Genomic DNA, 21,422 nt, shown 5'->3' with positions numbered 1-21,422 from the left:
AAGTACAAACTGAGAGGAAACAACCATGAAGTAAACACTTAGTAAAAGGTTGGCATGTTTGTAAAAACACTTACATGTTTTCCAACAATATTAAAATTAAAAGACTAAAGCGCCTAACAAAAGTGTATGATGACACAGGATTGATTGTCAAAGCTCATGGTAATGCAAGAAAACTTCCTAAGAATGTGACTTCTTTTTCTGATTCAGAGTTCGTTGTAATGTTTTTTTTTACGCAATTACGCAGAACAACATGCCATAATTTTGCCAGGCAGAAGTAGCACTCAGTATAATGCAAATTTCATACTTCTACCTTCAAGTGATAATAAAGCCAAAATTTTTGAAACTTCCTTTACAAATGATATGCCCGAAAAACCAGTACCAAGTAGAGTGTTCTGTAATATTTGGAAGGAGATATGCCCAGAAATAGTTGTCATGACGTCCAAATCATATCTTTGTGCATTTTGCCAACGGCATTTCACATCAGGAACTGCAATGGCTTCAGTACCTGAAGAAACTAAAATGGAAACTATTGAAAAAAAAAATGAGGTCCCATCTACAACTTGTTGCAAAAGAAAGAGAGTTTTATAAGGGAACTATCAAAAAGACTACGGAAAATTTTGGAGATGGTGTTAGAAGTTGTGTACACAACAGTTTTGACATGGCCCAGCAGGTTCACATACCCCGCAACCCGTTGCAGCCTGGACCTATTTATTTCTTGGTACCATTCAGAATAGGAATATTTGAGGTTATGTGTGATAATGTGAACAAACAAGTAAACTGTCTACTACCAGAAAGTGTAGGAACAACACAAGGATCCAACGTTATTGTCAGTCTTTTCCACAACTACTTGGAAAACTACAGTCATGGAGAAGACACTTGGAAAACTACAGTCATGGAGAAGACACAATGTTCATTCATGATGACAATTGTGTAGGTCAGAACAAGAACAATATCTTATTAGGATATCTTGCTTGGAGAATCAGTTTTGTCATTCATGCCAGTACGTCACATGAAATTTTGCATGTGACTAGGCATTTGGACTTTTAAAGAAAAGATGTAGGGTCACCTATATCTCTACCATACAAGAATTCACCGATTGCATTGAGAAATCTACACCTACAACACATGTTAACTCAGCTGTTGCTGTTGGAAATGAAATAGGTGAAGTTGCTGTGATTACATATGACTGGCTAAATTTCTTGAAGGATAGTAATGCTAACAAAGTACCTCACATAACTAAATACAATCACTTTTGAGTTCAACGTTAGCTACAAAGGTAGAGTACATTACAAATTGGACATTGATGGAAATGAATTTGTGTACCGCATCTTCCCCAATGACAATGGACCCATTGAGTTTCCTGCTGCAGTAATTCCTCCAGGGATCACAAAATATCAGGACCTACTGCAAAGAGAACAACAAAGACATTCTGTGTCCCAAAGTACGCTCAGAACGTGAACCAGAAACTCAAGTCTGACACTGAAGATCCTGAAGAAGAACCTGACCAAACAAATATTCCAAAACCAAAGGAGAGGCGAAAATGCTCTTGTTAAAAGTGCCTTTGAGCTCATTCAGACTTTTTTTTATGAACAGAAAATGAAGTCCTTTGGCAACTACAAAATATGGGATCTCACTAATCTATTTTGGATGATTTGTGAATTCCAATTTCTTGTGATTCTAGTCCCATTAATTGCTCCAGAATCAAAACATGATCCAAAAAATGCCATAACAAAGTGTAAAAATATAAATATAGCGCCAAAAAAAAAAAAAAAAAAAAAAAAAAAAAAAAAAAAAAAAAAAAAAAAAAAAAAAAAAAAAATAAGCACAGGGAATGATTTATTTCTCTCAACAAGTGGCCAATTTATTTGGTTTCAAATATATTAACTCTCTAATGTGATATAAGTCTGAGGGAGTAATCCGCTTATTGTGAAGTGTTAATTTAAAAATCTCCAATCCACTTCACAAAGGACATTATATATATATATATATATCACAAAATTCAAGCTTTCGCAACAAACTGTTACCTCATCAGGAAAGAGGGAAGGAGAGGGAAAGACGAAAGAATGTGGGTTTTAAGGGAGAGGGTAAGGAGTCATTCCAATCCCGGGAGCGGAAAGACTTACCTTAGGGGGAAAAAAGGACGGGTATACACTCGCACACACACACACATATACATCCGCACATATACAGACACAAGCAGACGTCATTTTTTCCCCCTAAGGTAAGTCTTTCCGCTCCCAGGATTGGAATGACTCCTTACCCTCTCCCTTAAAACCCACATCCTTTCGTCTTTCCCTCTCCTTCCCTCTTTCCTGATGAGGCAACAGTTTGTTGCGAAAGCTTGAATTTTGTGTGTATGTTTGTGTGTCTATCGACCTGCCAGCGCTTTCGTTCGGTAAGTCACCTCGTCTTTATAGTTATAATAGAGGGAAACATTCCACGTAGGAAAAATATATCTAAAAACAAAGACGATGTGACTTACCAAACGAAAGTGCTGGCAGGTCGACAGACACACAAACGAAATATACATATACGAAATTATATATATATATATAGAGGGAAACACTCCACGTGGGAAAAATATATCTAAAAACACAGATGATGTGACTTACTGAATGAAAGTGCTGGCGGGTCGATAGACACACAAATAAACACAAACATACACATGAAATTCAAGCTTTCGCAACAAATTGTTGCCTCATCAGGAAAGAGGGAAGGAGAGGGAAAGACGAAAGGATGTGGGTTTTAAGGGAGAGGGTAAGGAGTCATTCCAATCCCGGGAGCGGAAAGACTTACCTTGGGGAGAAGGAAGGGGTATACACTCGCGCACACACACACATATCCATCCGCACATACACAGACACAAGCAGACATTTGTAAAGGCAAAGAGTTTGGGCAGAGATGTCAGTCGAGGCGGAAGTACAGAGGCAAAGATGTTGTTGAAAGACAGGTGAGGTATGAGCGGTGGCAAATTGAAATTAGCGGAGACTGAGGCCTGGCGGGTAACGAGAAGAGAGGATATACTGAAGGGCAAGTTCCCATCTCCGGAGTTCTGACAGGTTGGTGTTAGTGGGAAGTATCCAGATAACCCGGACGGTGGAACACTGTGCCAAGATGTGCTGTCCGTGCACCAAGGCATGTTTAGCCACAGGGTGATCCTCATTACCAACAAACACCGTCTGCCTGTGTCCTTTCATGCGAATGGACAGTTTGTTGCTGGTCATTCCCACATAGAAAGCTTCACAGTGTAGGCAGGTCAGTTGGTAAATCACGTGGGTGCTTTCACACGTGGCTCTGCCTTTGCTCGTGTACACCTTCCGGGTTACAGGACTGGAGTAGGTGGTGGTGGGAAGGTGCATGGGACAGCTTTTACACCGGGGGCGGTTACAAGGGTAGGAGCCGGAGGGTAGGGAAGGTGGATTGGGGATTTCATAGGGATGAACTAAGAGGTTACGAAGGTTAGGTGGACGGCAGAAAGACACTCTTGGTGGAGTGGGGAGGATTTCATGAAGGCTGGATCTCATTTCAGGGCAGGATTTGAGGAAGTCGTATCCCTGCTGGAGAGCCACATTCAGAGTCTGATCCAGTCCCGGAAAGTATCCTGTCACAAGTGGGGCACTTTTGGGGTTCTTCTGTGGGAGGTTCTGGGTTTGAGGAGATGAGGAAGTGGCTCTGGTTATTTGCTTCTGTACCAGGTCGGGAGGGTAGTTGCGGGATACGAAAGCTGTTTTCAGGTTGTTGGTGTAATGGTTCAGGTATTCCGGACTGGAGCAGATTCGTTTGCCACGAAGACCTAGGCTGTAGGGAAAGGACCGTTTGATGTGGAATGGGTGGCAGCTGTCATAATGGAGGTACTGTTGCTTGTTGGTGGGTTTGATGTGGACGGACGTGTTAAGCTGGCCATTGGACAGGTGGAGGTCAACGTCAAGGAAAGTGGCATGGGATTTGGAGTAGGACCAGGTGAATCTGATGGAACCAAAGGAGTTGAGGTTGGAGAGGAAATTCTGGAGTTCTTCTTCACTGTGAGTCCAGATCATGAAGATGTCATCAATAAATCTGTACCAAACTTTGGGTTGAAACCACCTTCCCTACCCTCTGGCTCCTACCCTTGTAACCGCCCCCGGTGTAAAACCTGTCCCATGCACCCTCCCACCACCACCTACTCCAGTCCTGTAACCCGGAAGGTGTACACGAGCAAAGGCAGAGCCATGTGTGAAAGCACCCACGTGATTTACCAACTGACCTGCCTACACTGTGAAGCTTTCTATGTGGGAATGACCAGCAACAAACTGTCCATTCGCATGAATGGACACAGGCAGACAGTGTTTGTTGGTAATGAGGATCACCCTGTGGCTAAACATGCCTTGGTGCACGGCCAGCACATCTTGGCACAGTGTTCCACCGTCCGGGTTATCTGGATACTTCCCACCAACACCAACCTGTCAGAACTCCGGAGATGGGAACTTGCCCTTCAGTATATCCTCTCTTCTCGTTACCCGCCAGGCCTCAGTCTCCGCTAATTTCAATTTGCCACCGCTCATACCTCACCTGTCTTTCAACAACATCTTTGCCTCTGTACTTCCGCCTCGACTGACATCTCTGCCCAAACTCTTTGCCTTTACAAATGTCTGCTTGTGTCCGTGTATGTGCGGATGGAAATGTGTCTGTGTGTGTGCGAGTGTATACCGCTTCTTTCCCCCTAAGGTAAGTCTCTCCGCTCCCGGGATTGGAATGACTCCTTACCCTCTCCCTTGAAACCCACATCCTTTCGTCTTTCCCTCTCCTTCCCTCTTTCCTGATGAGGCAACAGTTTGTTGAGAAAGCTTGAATTTCATGTGTATGTTTTTGTGTCTATCGGCCTGCCAGCACTTTCGTTCGGTAAATCACATCATCTGTGTTTTTATTTATATATATAAATTTGAGGAAGTTATGGCAGGTTGAAGGTATATATATATATATATATATATATATATATATATATATATATATATATATATATATATATATTTTGTCTGCTTGTGTCTGTATGTGTGGATGGATATGTGCTAGTGTATACCTGTCCCTTTTTCCCCCTAAGGTAAGTCTTTCCGCTCCCGGGATTGGAATGACTCCTTACCCTCTCCCTTAAAACCCACTTCCTTTCGTCTTCCCCTCTCCTTCCCTCTTTCCTGATGAGGCAACAGTTTGTTGCGAAAGCTTGAATTTTGTGTGTATGTTTGTGTATCTATCGACCTGCCAGCGCTTTTGTTCGGTAAGTCACCTCATCTTTGTGTATATATATATATATATATACACAACCTGCCATAACTTCCTCAAATTTAGAGATAGAAATAATTTTTTTTTACAGGTTGTTCAGAATTTAATGCTGAATGTAAAAACAACAAAAACTCAAATTCCTAAATTTTCAACAAGAGGTCCCTTTTTGCTTTCCGCCTCACATATAGTGATTGAACTGAAAAGTATTTTATGAGTACCAAAATTATTTCAAGGATAGAGAAGTATTTTAATAAACTCCTTTAACCAGCTACAGTCTTCAGACAAGAAGCTTTTGGGAGATCAATGTAGCTGATTAGCCAGAGAAGAGAATCGGCTACACACAACATGCAAGTTAACTGAATTGAGAGGCGTGTGAGCCTTGCAACCCAATAGCACACTGTCTCTTGCCCTCCGAAAAACGTTAGAACGTGGAGACCTAAGTGACAGGACCCGAAGAAAAAAGGCATTTCAAGACAGAAACGAGAAGAAGATATTAGGTGTTGTCATAGTAACTAGACCTAACAAGATACGAGAACTGTTTCCAGTAATTGTACAGAGTCCAATAAACCCATGGAAGAAAGTTACGAGTGCAACGCAGTAAAAGACGTGAAAAAGTAATAGTGGATAGGGGATTGGGGGGTGTGTGTGTGTGTGTGTGTGTGTGTGTGTGTGTGTGTGGGGGGGGGGGGGGGGGGGGGGAGAATGGAGAGAAGACCTCAAGTTTTCGACTAAGAAGATCAGGTGTGGCGACTAACCAGCCACCGACACTGCCAGCACCAATGCTGTCCACTGGCACTGATTACACATCCGCTCACCAAAGCAGCTAGAACTCTATGCTGGATGAGTGAAAAACAATAATTGCTTGGTAAAGTTGAAGGAACTGTTGAATGATAAGCTGTTAGTGTAGTTATTGTACTCAGTGGTGTGTTTTCTTTTAGATGATTACCAGGTCTAAATTCAATAAAGTTACACATCAAGAGCAGTAACTACCAGAACCAGCCATGGCTACAACAGTGAATAAGGAAACACCAGACTGGTCTGAAGTAGCAAATTTAATCAAAGAACTATGTCTAAAGTTAGACTCAGTAAGAACGGAGTCAAATGCTCAAATTACTACTCTAAGTAAAAATTTAAATTCTCAAAATGCTTCCCTGAGAGATGAACTGAGTGCGAATTTAGGTGAAAAACTAGAAGCACGAAGTGTAACTTTCAGTGAATGGCTAGATGCAGAGAATGCTAATTTAAGTAGAGAAATAGACACAGTGAATATTCAAGTACATAATAAATTGGACATTCAGAATAAGACTTTAGGATTGTTAAGTGCAAAAGTAGATGAACAAAGTAAGGAATTTAACCAGTTGCGAGAAGGTATAGGAAATTTGAAGACTGAATTTGATATTTTAACCACTAAAGTGGAAAATTTTAAGATAGATTTGAAAGGTGAATTAAATAGTTCTTTGGATACTCACGTTAATCAACTATTTACTGAATTCAACCAGAGACAGGATGAGCAACTTCAAAATTTAACTATAAAATTAACAATTTGACATGTAGAAACAGAACTTGTCGAAAAATTAGGATAATTTCAAAGTGTATGCAATGTTACGTTCGATGTTCTAAAACATGGATTACACACCTTAAAGTAGAGTGTTCAGAAACAGGACAAGTTATTGCCAATAGTTCAATCGCAAATTACAGATGTCAGTACACGAGTAAATAATGTGGGACGAAGTTTTAAAGGAAAAATAACCAACTTTGACATTATAAATGTAAGTAGTTTGGTGGAACCATTTGAACTAATTAAAGATCGAGAAGTTACCGAGACTATAATCTCCGGAAACATCTCAACGGTTGCTTTTTCCGAACTTAATGATGCATGCAAGGTTATGGACGACTTTTGCGAAGAATTCAAGCTTATCCATGACAAAGTAGAAAATAGAATAACTTTACATAATGTGTTTCTTAGTAAAGTGATAATTGTTTTGTTGTGGGGAGGCTTTCTCACAAAATATAACGAGAAGTATTGGTCCATAAGTAATTGAGTGAGGTTAATGTCAGATCCATGGGATCTGGGCGGAGTCACATTTGTCTCCCAAGGACGTTAACGTTCTGTGTTATCGGGAAGAGTGACGACCGTCAGATCCCCAGTTGTTTTCGGTGTTTCTTCTGTACTATTTGTCCTGCAACCAAATTCCCTTCAAATCTTAAACTATTCTGTAATCTGTTCTTGAATTCTTAAAATATCCTATAATTTTAGTATGTAGGAAACCAGACATGACAAGATTGAGACCAATTTAAGAGAATCATGGATGAACAGTGACTTGAAGTGAAACAAACAGAATGTTATATTAGTGGAAAGTATAATATGACGGTACTATTTAAACCATGTGATGTCGAGACGAGTTAAACTGAACAGAGAATTTTATATGTGTATAAAAGTATAGTATAAACCGAATGACTAAACAACTATGTTATCGTAGTGTATAATTTTCTATTTTCATAGAACATTCTATACCTTTTATGAGACATGAAGTGGATGGGAGGGTTTCCATTAGTTTTGCAAGGGGTGGGTAGTGCAAGTACAAGCTTGACTAACACTACATGCACACCACACCTTTCAGACAACCTTCACAGACAAGTGTGACTGATTCTTCACCATTTGCTGTTCCATAGGGGTTGCTAAGATTTTTCTTCGGGGACTTCAAAGGTGAAGGTCAGAATATCCGTTCTGTAAGAGACGTTTAACATCATACCTCCTCCGGCTTCTCACTCAAGTACCGGCAAAGTAAGGATCCTGGGGAAGGGCGGTGGGAAGCGTTTCCTGTCTTTGGGAGCCATCTTCTTTCTCTTCTTCGATCTCGGCAACCATTTCTACTTTTTCCTTTCTCACTTCTCATCTGAGTACCAGTCTATCTTTTCCTCTTTCCATATGCATATACTTCTATCGCTGAACTCCTTATTTTCCGTGGTTTCCAATAACCTTCAACTTATTTCATATAAGTAGGCCAAAGAATCGGGCTACACAAACACACTTCCACATACACACACCATAACATGAAGACGCAAACAATGAAAGTACAGATTAAAAGCATGTGAGAAGTGTAAAGTGTTGTAGGGGGAAAGAATGTGCACATACAGAAATATGCACTTATGGTTGATTATTGTGACGGTTCTACATCACCTTGTTACTGTCACGGTCGCCACGTTCTAACGTTTTTCGGAGGACAAGAGACAGTGTGCTATTGGGTTGCAAGGCTCACACGCATCTCAAATCAGTTAACTTGCATGTTGTGTGTAGCCGATCCTCTTCTCTGGGTAATCAGCTACATTGATCTCCCAAAAGCTTCTTGTCTGAAGACTGTAGCTGGTTAAAGGAGTTTATTAAAATACTTCTCTATCCTTAAAATAATTTTGGTACTCATAAAATACTTTTCAGTTCAATCACTATATATTTTCAACTTTCACAGACAATAAGTTCTGCAAGCTAACTTATCCCTTAAACAATACTCATTTACACATGTGTCTTGCTTCGTTTATAGCCAAGACTTGAAGTAATTCAAAAGTCTCTATTCTCAAACGAGTCTAATACATGAATGAACATAGAAATCTATATTCAATTGTTCGTTAGTCTTTTTACAATCAACACATACACTAAAAAGATCACGGAACACTACAGAAACTTTCCTTGTTCTTCACGACCCATACACAGAAACTCTGGGGACTGTACAGCAGGTACTTGTCTGCCGCTGTTTGGCCGCCGGGTCCATCTTTTTCTCGTAACTGCTTTTTGACCTGCACATACAAATAGGCAATGCACAGCAGGGCATATTAGTTTCTCCCATTCACCTCTAAAATATCGGGTGTTCAAAACAGTGGAAGGCCGAGTGGTTCTAGGATTTACTCCGAAATTCTCTAAGCACTACACTGTATTTCCATCTTCCCCCTGTGAGCATAATATGTGAGTACTGTACTACGATAGGTCATATAGTTACCTTGCCACTTAGGGTCTTCATTCATTAAATTTCGTTCCTTATCCAGTGCATTTGGTCCATTACTTATGACACTTGGATCTGATTCAGGATGTTCTAGCAACTGTAAAAACATAACACGAGATACATATATGAAGATGCATAAATACAAATTATCCATCATTGCTTTATTATTGCCTCATTTGCATCAATACAAACATCATGCAATGAGCAAGATGCGTTTTACATTCTGCGGAGATAAGGAAAACAAGAAACGCTTGTGAGGACAGCATCAGATAAGTCAGCAATTACACTCAGCACGATAAAAAAGATATCTATTTGCCTGCATTTACAAGGAATAAAACTACAACAGATAACCAAAAGAATTACTTCTCAAACAACCTTCAATAAATACCGGTTGATCAAAAAGTCAGTATAAATTTGAAAACTGAATAAATCACGGAATAATATAGATAGAGAGGTACAAATTGACACACATGCTTGGAATGACATGGGGTTTTATTAGAACCAAAAAAAATACAAAAGTTCAAAAAGTGTCCGACAGATGGTGCTTCATCTGAACAGAATAGCAATAATTGGCATAACAATGTAACACAAAGCAAAGATGATGTTCTTTATAGGAAATGCTATGTCCACCATCATTCCTCAACAATAGCTGTAGTCGAGGAATAATGTTGCGAACAGCACTGTAAAGCATGTCTGGAGTTATGGTGAGGCATTGGCGTCGGATGTTGTCTTTCAGCATCCCTAGAGATGTCTGTCGATCACGATACACTTGCGACTTCAGGTAACCCCAAAGCCAAATAATCGCATGAACTGAGGTCTGGGGACCTGGGAGACCAAGCATGATGAAAGTGGCGGCTGAGCACACAATCATCACCAAACGACGCGCCATCTGTTGGACATTTTGTGAACTTTGGTTTTTCGGTTCTAATAAAACCCCATGTCATTCCAAGCACGTGTGTCAATTTTTACCCCTCTATCTACATTATTCCGTGGTTTATTAAGTTATCAAATTTATACTGACTTTTTGTTCTTCCAGTACATGTAATTTTTTACTTTGAATATTCACACTTAATCTCTCAGAAAAAGTCTACACTGTCAGAAATGTACATGGCAAGTTCCATGCCATTTCAATAATTTAGACACAGCTTCACTTCACTTGTGGAAATTTATATTTCGTGTACTTGTAGTAACAATAGGACATTAAGTTAATATACCTCATCAACGACTGTTAAGTTAACTGTAACTCCGCTGTAATAAATTGTAAGATTTTCTATATACTAAAAAATAAATGGAATTTTATATTACAGTTTCCAGAAGCCAGTCCTACGAAACCTGACATGAAAGAACAGCAGCATTTGGTTTAGAGTACTTCACATGTGGCATCTTGCTGCTCACACAAGACAATGTTTTAGATATGTTAATACAAATAGACGAAAATATTGCTACAAAAAATTGGATTACTTTTATACACACTGCCTCAACAGAATAGAATTCCAAATCTATAGTACCTCAATCAAATGTTAATTATCAATATGTATGATGATAACATACGAATTTTTAATTTTGGCAATATCATGGTACATTCATTTCTTTAAGTTTCTAGTATTACCACTTCGAATTAGCACGTACGTACGCGCGCGCGCGCGCACACACGCACACGCACACACACACACACACACACACACACACACACACACACACACACACACGCGCGCGCGCGCGCGCACACACACACACACACACACACTGCCAGTACAAAGTAGTCGGCAATGACAACACAGCTGTGCACTTTTTTGTGTGTGTGCTGTAATATTAAGTCCTGAAGAAGGCTATAACCCAAAAGCATGTTTTCAATCACATTTATATGGCTATTGAGCACTCAACATCTCTACTATAGTCAGTTATTACCTTCATTCATTTGATTATTTATATTCCACCAAGTATTTCAGGAAACTTGGAATACATCTACATGTACATGTACCTGGGTAGGTACAGGGGGCAGGCGGGTGGCGGGTGGAGGGAAGGGGGTTGTCTGTGTTCAACCCCTGGGAACACTGTAGAGGGTGGAGGTGAAGATATGTACAAATTTCTAAATGCATTTCAATTCAGAAATCCACCACCGGACACTTGTCAGGGGTAGCACTAATTGGAGACAAAAAGAACTCGACATCTTCAACTTTTGTAGTCCTGTCTTCCTCAGTTGCGTGTAATATTACGGTATATTGATAATTTTTACTTATGGACCGTCTGACAGCTACTGAATAAAACACAATTTTAGTGCCATACGCGTTTCGCCTCTATTTTCTGCAAGGCATCATCAGTGGCAGGTTGCGCGGACAATTTCTTACAGATTACGCTCCTGTTACATTTTTGGTGTTGTTGTTCTTCTTATGAATGCCAATTTGTGGTTTTTTCCACACTCCACAGCACTATGAACAGAACGCTTGTTTCAATGCAATGTTTCAGTTTCTGTTCCCAACGGCCATTATCGACAGGACTGTACGGTCAGCTGCAGATGTTCCTCACAGAAGACACAATGATAATTGTATGAAATGTCTCGCGGTTTGAGCATTTGACAAGACGACATCATCTGGTGCAATTTGCATCACACACTCATTACACTAATTGGTCTCTAGTTGAAGTGGACGTTAAGTTTTCGCCCAATCGGAGATTGAGTGATGGTACTGCCCACCGACTCTCAGCCACGTACAACTGAGAACTTCCAGTAGGTGGCATTTATAATCCGTATTCAGGTGCCGAGTCATATGGCTGTGACCAGTTAAGAAATGGGCTGAACTGAGGGACACATCGAGAGCTCTGAGAAATTGCTGTTCACTGAAAGGCTCATTACATGGCTCCGGCAGTTTACAGTGAGAGATAGGCAATTATCTTTTGCTTATGTGCCTGAAATGTATTGCGCAAGTACAGGTGAATCGGTAGACACACGACCATGGAGGGTTGTCAGTCACTGGCAGCCTAGAAGACTGTGCAATTTTGCCCGTAACTGAGAGGTAAATCGACATATTCGCAGTGATACCAGCATTTGTTCTTCTTCTGCTCAGTTAAAAAACAGTATATTACATACAGTCTTGAAAGGTTCTCAGACAGGCCATCAAAGGTTGTCTCTCATATCCGACAGACAACACTTTGACAATTCCAGATTGTCACTGCAATTTCTCCAGAAGAGGGGGGGGGGGGGGAGGGGGGGGGGGGGGAGAGAGAGAGAGAGAGAGAGAGAGAGAGAGAGAGAGAGAGAGAGAAAACAGTAGTCGAAACCTTGGCGGAAAATGTAATTCAGCTGACCCAGTCCTGGATGGTACTGAGTGTTGAGGGAAATGCTCCTCTGTCGCCAGATGGTGAAATTATGGGAGGTGGTGGGAGACTGGAAAGATACGGCATGGGAGATTTGTTTTTGTGCAAGGTTGGGAGGATAATTGCGGTTTGTTCAGGGTTCAGTGAGACCCTTGGTATATTTCAAGAAGAACTGCTCATCACTGCAGATGCGATGCACAGTTGGCTAGGTTGTATGAAAGGGACTTCTTGGTACGAAACAGTTAGCAGCCGTCTAAGTTGAGGTACTGATGGAGGTTAGTAGGTTTGATATGGAGAGAGGTACTGATGTAGCCATCTTCGAGGTGGAGGTCAACGTCTAGGAAGGTGGCATGTGAAGCAAATGGGGCAGAAGCAGTTCAGGCTCTGGAGGAACATGGATAGTGTGTCCTCACCCTCTATCCAGATTGCAAAGATGTTATCACTGAACCTGAACCAAGTGATGGGTTTAGGATTCTGGGTGTTTAGGAAGAATTCCTTTAGATAGCCCATGAATAAGGTGGCATAGAATGGCACCATGCGGGTGCCCATAGCCATAACCCGGATTTGTTTGTAGATAATGCCTTCAGGGGAGAAGTACAAAGGTTGACTGAAAAGTAATGCCTCCATCTTCGTAACTCTTCAACAGCTGGCAGCATAGGTATGCAGCAGGTACTGGCTTGTTCCGTAGCCTCTTCTCTACAGCTCCAGTTGGCAGGAAGCCTTAGCATTGAACAGTTGTGTTGTTACAGACGGTCGGTCAATGCGATTTAAGCAACGTGCAGTCATTGAATTCTTGACAGCACAAGGTGTCACCCCAATGGAGATTCATCAGAGAACGAAAGCAGTTTATGGTGATTGTGCTGATGTGAGTACTGCACGTCGTCTGGCGAGTATGCTTAAAGATGGTGAGGCAGGAACATCTGACCTGCGTCAAAAACAAAGAGTTGGACATCCTGTGACAGCAACCACCCAGTTTCACAAGCAAAATGTTTACGGATTGATTCAGGACAATCGTCGTATCACTCAGAGAGAAACTGCAAACACAATCAGCATTTCACAAGAATGTGGGGGTCACATTATTGCTTTGCTTGGCTATCGGAAGATCTGTGCGCGATTGGTATCCCAGACGTCGACTCCTGAATTGAAAGCACACAGGCTTGAAATTTGCTAGGAACTCCTCTCGCATTACGAGAATGAAGGTGATGCCTTTCTCCATTCAACTGTGACAGATGAAACGTGGGTACACCATTACGACTCCGAGACGAAACGTCAGTCTATGGAATATTGAGGGTTGAATAACATTTAGGCATTTTTTTGTTCTACAGATTTTTATTTGTATGAACTAGTTTTCGGCTTATTAGGCCATCTTCTGATAACTACTGGCTATAGTTTACAAGGAGCTTGTGTTCTTACAAATCAAACATTCTAGATTAAGATACAACACACTTACATACGATCTTTAGTTGTGGTATTGTCTATGGAATTTTCAAACGGATCTTTGATTTTTCGTTCTGTAAAACTGTTCTTTAATATAATAAATTACATTTTATGGTTTGTCAGTACCATGTATGACAACAATTAGAATTATTTAGAATACACATTATTACAAAATTACAATTTTTTTGTATTTGTTGTGAACAGTTGCACTGGACACTAATTGTTGGTTGTACAACAGCGATCTTTTCTTTGGGGGTTACATTTTGTTATTAGAAAAATTGTGCATTACTATATACCAAATATTAACATTGTTATAGTTGAGTTACAGTTAGGAATGTAATACATAATGGTTGTTACATTATACTGGGGTGTGAATTTGTTTACTACTGGGACGCTTTGTGGTTAGTAGCAGGTCTACTTTATTGTATAAAGTTTAAGAGTGGTGATTAGTTCAGTTGCAATTAGTCATTTAGAACCAGCTGGGGATTTAGGGCTAAGTGTGTGTTAATTTCAAGTGCTTCTAGTAGGCAGAGATTTCTGCCTTTGTTGGCTATATGTAGCACTTCTGTGTGTGTTAGATATTTGTGTCCTCCTTTGAGGACATGTTCAGCAAAGGTGGTGTCTGATTTATTTAATCTCCAGCTGAGTTCATGTTCAGTCAGCCTCGTTGATATGGCCCAGCCCGTTTGACCAATGCACAGTTTCTTGTAGTCAGAGCAGGTTATTTTGTAGACCCCATTGTTGCCTAGTTTATCAGTTTTGTCCTTGCTATTGAATAGGAGATCAGCTGTAGTGCCTCTTACATAAAATGATGTTTTATAGTTTTGGGATTTCAGTGTTTTAGTTTGTCTGATAGTTTACCTAGATATGGAATAGTACACCAGTTGATTTTTGGTGTGGTTATTATTGCAGATGGGGCATAAATGTAGAGCAAGAGCTTCCTTCTTTGTTTCTTGTGCAGGATTTTGTCAACTAATTCAGGGTTATAGATATTGTTATATGCTATAGATTTAATGGTGTCTACTTCTGTTTGGAAATTCTGTTTTGACGTAGGTATGGATGTGAGGCCATGTACCATGGAGTGGAAAGCTGCATGTTTGTGTGTTACTGGGTGTTGTGAACTGTGTCTGTTGTTGTGGGTTTTCTGTAAATTTTGAAAGTATGTGTATTTGTGGTGATATCTATTTTAAGGTCTAAAAAGTTTATGGATTTTTCACCTAGCTCCATTGTGAATTGTATGTTTTTGTGTTGTGAATTTAATTGTTCTAGGAATGTGTTCAGTTGTCTGTTGGTACCTGTCCACATACACAGTACATCATCTACATATCTATGGAATATCGTCACAAAGACTCGCCCCAGAAAAAGAAATTCGAGACGCAGCCCTAAGCTGGAAAAGTCATCGCCACTGTGTTCTGGGATGCAGATGGTGTTATCCATGTCGATTTCCTCGTTGGTGGAACAACAATAAATTTACAGCGTTACATCACAATGCTGCGAACTCTGAAATGACGGCTAACAAGGGTCCAAAAGGAAAAGGGAAATGGAAATGTTTTCCTGCAGCATGACAATGCCAAACCACACACTTCACGTGCCACCACTGCAGAACACTTCAGAGACTGAATCTCACCACCCTACAGCATCCTCCATACAGTCCAGATTCAGCACCGTTTGACTTCCATCTGTTCCCGATAATGAAAGACGATCTGCAGAGACATCATCATACTTCTGATGAAGACGTTGAGAGAACTGCGAGACTGTGGTTGTTGAAACAGGGTGTTGACTTCTTCCGTGACGGCTTCACAAAACTTGTTCATCGTTGGCAGAAATGTATCCAACTGGCAGGTGATTATGTGGAAAAATGAATATTGGCATTTAAAGATCACATTCTAAGGATTATTTCTGTGTTTGCTTTATTAAAACATTCCCATCCAAACCCAATTAACTTTTGATTCAACTCTTGTAATTGTGGGCGACTAGGAAGGAGGTGGTCAGTTTGGAATCCATTGGGCATTGGGAGGCGCAGTGTTCAATAGTAGTAAGGCCGTGGGCATTAGGGATGTTAGTGTAAAGGGAGGTGGCATCAATAGTGACAAGTAGGGCAGCGTGAGGTAAACGGAGATGAACTGTGGAGAGTCAGTGGAGGAAATGTTTGATATTTTTTTTATATAGGAGGGTAGGATCCAGGTAACAGATTGAAGGTGTTGGTTGGTCTACAAGAGACCAGATTCTCTCAGTGGAAGGACTGTAACCAGCCATAATGGGGTGTCCTGGGTGGTTGGATTTATGCAATTTAGGAAGCATGTAAAAAGTAGGAATGCAGGGATTGGTAGGGGTGAGCAGTGAAATGGACTCTGGGGAGAGGTTCTGGGATGGGCCTAAGGATTGAGGAATGACTGGAGATCCTACTGGATTTCTGGAATGGGGTCACTGTGGCAAGGTTTGTAGGTGGCTGGCGGAGTCCTTCTTCCAGGTAATCCTTGCAGTTCAAAACAACAGTGGAAGAGCCTTTGTCCGCAGGTAGGATTATAAGGTCAGAATCAGTTTTTAGATGGTAGGCTACAGCTCTTTATGAGGATGTAAGGTTAGTTTGCTTGTTGAGGGATTTGGGGAATATTTGTGAGGCAAGGTTTAAGGTTAAAAATTCTGGAAAGTTAACAGGGGGTGATTTTGGAGCAGTGGGGGTGGATCATGACTGGATGGAGGAGTGAAGTGAGTCATGCAGGGTTCAACAATAATTTTTGGTGGAGTCCGATTGGTAAGGTTGTTGGTGAAAAAGTGTTTCTACTGTAGGGACCGGGATAAGGAAAGAAGGTTTTTAACAAGTCATGCACATTTGAATTTGGGAGTGGGGCAAACAATAAGGCCTTTGAAAAGGGTTGGTATTTCTATGGGGCTAAGGCATCTGGAGGAAAGGGTCATGACTGTGTTTCAAGTCTGTTTAGGTTCTGGATTCTGTACGATGGTGGGAGGGAGTTTGGAGGGTGGGGTAAATGTAGTAGGTCTGTGAGAGTAGTTTTGTCAGCTATGAGGGACATGGGGAAGATCTGGAGGTTGTTATAGAGGTAGTGGACAGTTGTACTCCAAAGCAAAAGCAGGAAGTGAGCAGGGTAGAGTGTTTTTTGAGGTGGTGTGAATGTTGCTCTAGTTCCTGCAGGGGAAGAGTTTTAGCGAGTTTTTGCATTCTGCTATCATCGTGTGTTGTGTTATGCTGCTTGGAGAGTGGCTTCAGCTGCCAGAGATTGCAATCATGTACATCCATACTCCGCAAGCCACCTGACGGTGTGTAGCAGAGGGTACCTTGAGTACCTCTATCGGTTCTCCCTTCTATTCCAGTCTCGTATTGTTCGTGGAAGGAAGGATTGTCGGTATGCTTCTGTGTGGGCTCTAATCTATCTGATTTTATCCTCATGGTCTCTTTGCGTGATATACGTAGGATGGAGCAATATACTGCTTGACTCTTCGGTGAAGGTATGTTCTTGAAACTTCAACAAAAGCCCGTACCGAGCTACTGAGCGTCTCTCCTGTAGAGTCTTCCACTGGGATTTATCTATCATCTCCGTAATGCTTTTGCGATTACTAAATGATCCTGTAACAAAACGCGCTGCTCTCCGTTGGATCTTCTCTATCTCTTCTATCAACCCTATCTGGTGCGGATCTCACACTGCTGAGCAGTATGCAAACAGTGGGCGAACAAGTGTTCTGTAACCTACTTCCTTTGTTTTCGGATTGCATTTCCTTAGGATTCTTCCAATGAATCTCAGTCTGGCATCTGCTTTACAAACGATCAACTTTATATGATCATTCCATTTTAAATCACTCCTAATGCGTACTCCCAGATAATTTACGGAATTAACTGCTTCCAGTTGCTGACCTGCTATTTTGTAGCTAAATGATAAGGGATCTATCTTTCTATGTATTCGCAGCACATTACACCTGTCTACATTGAAATTCAATTGCCATTCCCTGCACCATGCGTCAATTCGCTGCAGATCCTCCTGCATTTCAGTACAATTTTCCATTGTTACAACCTCTCGATATATCACAGCATCATCCTCAAAAAGCCTCAGTGAACTTCCGATGTCATACACAAGGTCATTTATGTATATTGTGAATAGCAACGGTCCTACAACACTCCCCTGCGGCACATCTGAAATCACTCTTACTTCGGAAAACTTCTCTCCATTGAGAATGACATGCTGCGTTCTGTTACCTAGGAACTCTTCAATCCAATCACACAATTAGTCTGATAGTCCATATGCTCTTACTTTGTTCATTAAACAACTGTGGGGAACTGTATCGAACGCCTTGCGGAAGTCAAGAAACACGGCATCTACCTGTGAATCCGTGTCTATGGCCCTCTGAGTCTCGTGGACGAATAGCGCGAGCTGGGTTTCACATGACAGTCTTTTTCGAGACCCATGCTGATTCCTACAGAGAAGATTTCTAGTCTCCAGAAAAGTCATTATATACTTGAACATAATACGTGTTCCGAAATTCTACAACTGATCGACATTAGAGATATAGGTCTATAGTTCTGCACATCTGTTTGACGTCCCTTCTTGAAAACGGGGATGACCTGTGCCCTTTTCCAATCCTTTGGAATGCTACGCTCTTCTAGAGACCTACGGTACACCGCTGCAAGAAGGGGGGCAAGTCCCTTCGCGTACTCTGTGTAAAATCGAACTGGTATCCCATCAGGTCCAGTGGCCTTCCCTCTTTTGAGCCATTTTAATTGTTTCTCTATCCCTCTGTCATCTATTTCGATATCTGCCATTTTGTCATCTGTGAGACAATCTAGAGAAGGAACTACAGTGCAGTCTTCCTCTGTGAAACAGCTTTGGAAAAAGACATTTACTATTTCGGCCTTTAGTCTGTCATCCTCTGTTTCAGTACCATTTTGGTCACAGAGTGTCTGGACATTTTGTTTTGATCCACCTACCGCTTTGACATAAGACCTAAATTTCTTAGGATTTTCTGCCATGTCTGTACATAGAACATTACTTTCGAATTCATTGAACACCTCTCGCATAGCCCTCCTCACACTACATTTCGCTTAGTGTAACTTTTGTTTGTCTGCATGGCTTTGGCTATGTTTATGTTTGCTGTGAAGTTCCCTTTGCTTCCGCAGCAGTTTTCAAACTTGGTTGTTGTACCATGGTGGCTGTTTTCCATCTCTTATGATCTTGCTTGGCACATACTCATCTAATGCATATTGTATGATGCTTATGAACTTTGTCCACTGATCCTCAACACTATCTGTACTTGAGAAAAACTTTTATGTTGAACCGTCAAGTACTCTGAAATCTGCTTTTTGTCACTTTTGCTAAACAGAAAAATCTTCCTACCTTTTTTAATATTTCTATTTACGGCTGAAATCATCGATGCAGTAACCGCTTTATGATCACTGATTCCCTGTTCTGCGTCAACTGTTTCAAATAGTTCGTGTCTGTTTGTCACCAGAAGGTCCAATATGTCATCGCCACGAGTCGGTTCTCTATTTAACTGCTCAAGGTAGTTTACAGACAAAGCACTTAAAAAAATTTCACTGGATTCTTTGTCCCTGCCACCCGTTATGAACGTTTGAGTCTCCCAGTCTATATCCGGCAAATTAAAATCTCCACCCAGAACTATAACATGGTGGGGAAATCTACTCGAAATATTTTCCAAATTATCCTTTAGGTGCTCAGCCACAACAGCTGCTGAGCCAGGGGGCCTATAGAGACATCCAATTACCATGTCTGAGTCTGCCTTGACCGTGACCTTCAGCCAAATTATTTCACATTTCGGATCTCTGTCAATTTCCTTCGATACCATTCACTTCTTATTGCTATAAACACGCCTCCCCCTTCACTGTCCAGCCTGTCTCTGCGGTATACATTCCAATATGAGTTTAGGATTTCATTACTGTTTACATCTGGTTTCAGCCAACTTTCTGTCCCTAGTATTATATGGGCATTGTGACCGTTTATTAATGAGAGCAGTTCTGGGACCTTTCTATAGACGCTCCTGCAGTTTACTATTAGCACATTAATATTGTTATTCCCTGCTGCATTTCGCCTACTCCTACCTTGCCGCGTCTCAGGAGGTGTCTTGTCGGGCCTAGGGAGGGAATTCTCTAACCTAAAAAACCCACATGTGCACTCCACACGTACTCCGCATGTAGTGCACGCCTGACCTATTCAGGGGGACCCTACATTTCTCCATCCGACAGCGGAGGTCAAGAAATTTGCACCCCAGATCTACGCAGAATCGTCTGAGCATCTGGTTTAAGCCTTCTACTCGGCTCCAAACCAGAGGACCGCAATCGGTTCTGGGAACCGCTATATGGTGAGTAGCAACTTTCCTTTTCATAACTTTTGATAATTTTGCAGTTTGGCAATCTCATTTGAGCTAATTTTATTTGTTGAAGTGTTTTTTGTAATTTTTCCCAGCTGTTACTCACTGATACTGTACATAAAAGTAAGTTTGATGGGTGAGAGTTATTGGTAATTTTTAGTTTATTCTGTGTCAACATCTAATGAAGAAAATATTTACAAATTAAACTGCAGCAGTAATTGGAGAGAACCACTGAGAGGCGGGAAAATTGCACATTCCAGTGTCACTTTTATTTTTACTGTTATGTACATAAAATGGAAACACACTTAAAGTACAGAATAAATGGTGACAAAAATAGACAAAAATGGTTACTTCCAACACACTCTTAAATACTGGAAATACACTGTTGTAGAAGAATACTTAGTACCACAAGATATTCTTGAACCTATTCTCAATTTGAATGCAATAAACCTATTCAATATGGAAATCAGCAGATTTAAAAAGCACTGCTCATGCAAAACCCAGATTGCCCTTTTCTCACACGATGTGCTGTGGACTGTGGATAAAGGGCAACAGGCAGATTTCATATTTCTACACTTCGGGAAAGCATTTGACATTGTGCCCCACTGGAGATTTAACGAAAGTGCAAGCATACAGAGAAGGTTCCCAGGTACGAGTATGGCTCGAAGAATTCTGAAGCAATAGAACCCAGTACACTGTCCTCGATGGCGCACGTTCAGAGATGAGGGTATCGTCAGGAGTGTTCCGCTATTGCTCTCTATACCTGATGGACAGGGTGAGCAGTAACCTGCAGCTGTTTGCTGTCACGTACAGGAAGGTGTCGTACTTGAGTGATTGTAGGAGGATACAGGATGATTTAGATAAAATTCTTAATTGGCGTGATGAATGACAGCTAGCTCTAAACATAGAAAAATGTAAGCTAATACAGATGAGTGAGAAAAATCATCTCGTACTGTTCAAAAACAGTATTAGTGATGTGCTACTTGACACAGTCATATTGTTTAAATATCTAGGTGTAACATTACAAAGCGATACGAAATAGAACGAGCGTGTAAGGACTGTAGTAGGGAAGGTAAGTGGTCGACT

General features: G+C 41.1%; 1 protein-coding gene across 1 annotated transcript in view; it reads right to left on the bottom strand.

Annotated features, from left to right (window-relative positions):
• LOC124596499 (putative E3 ubiquitin-protein ligase UNKL) overlaps window positions 1-21,422 on the bottom strand; it is a 268,521-nt gene that overhangs the window by 220,189 nt on the left and 26,910 nt on the right. Inside the window, exon 4 of the mRNA XM_047135658.1 lies at window positions 9,249-9,348. Coding sequence (XP_046991614.1) covers window positions 9,249-9,348 — 100 coding nt within the window. The remainder of the gene's footprint in view (window positions 1-9,248; window positions 9,349-21,422) is intronic.

The sequence above is a fragment of the Schistocerca americana genome, chromosome 2 (genome assembly GCF_021461395.2).
Source record: "Schistocerca americana isolate TAMUIC-IGC-003095 chromosome 2, iqSchAmer2.1, whole genome shotgun sequence".
In the NCBI taxonomy this organism is placed as follows: domain Eukaryota; kingdom Metazoa; phylum Arthropoda; class Insecta; order Orthoptera; family Acrididae; genus Schistocerca; species Schistocerca americana.
The sequence above is the reverse complement of the archived record's forward strand: the minus strand, read 5'-3'. Positions and strand labels throughout refer to the sequence as shown.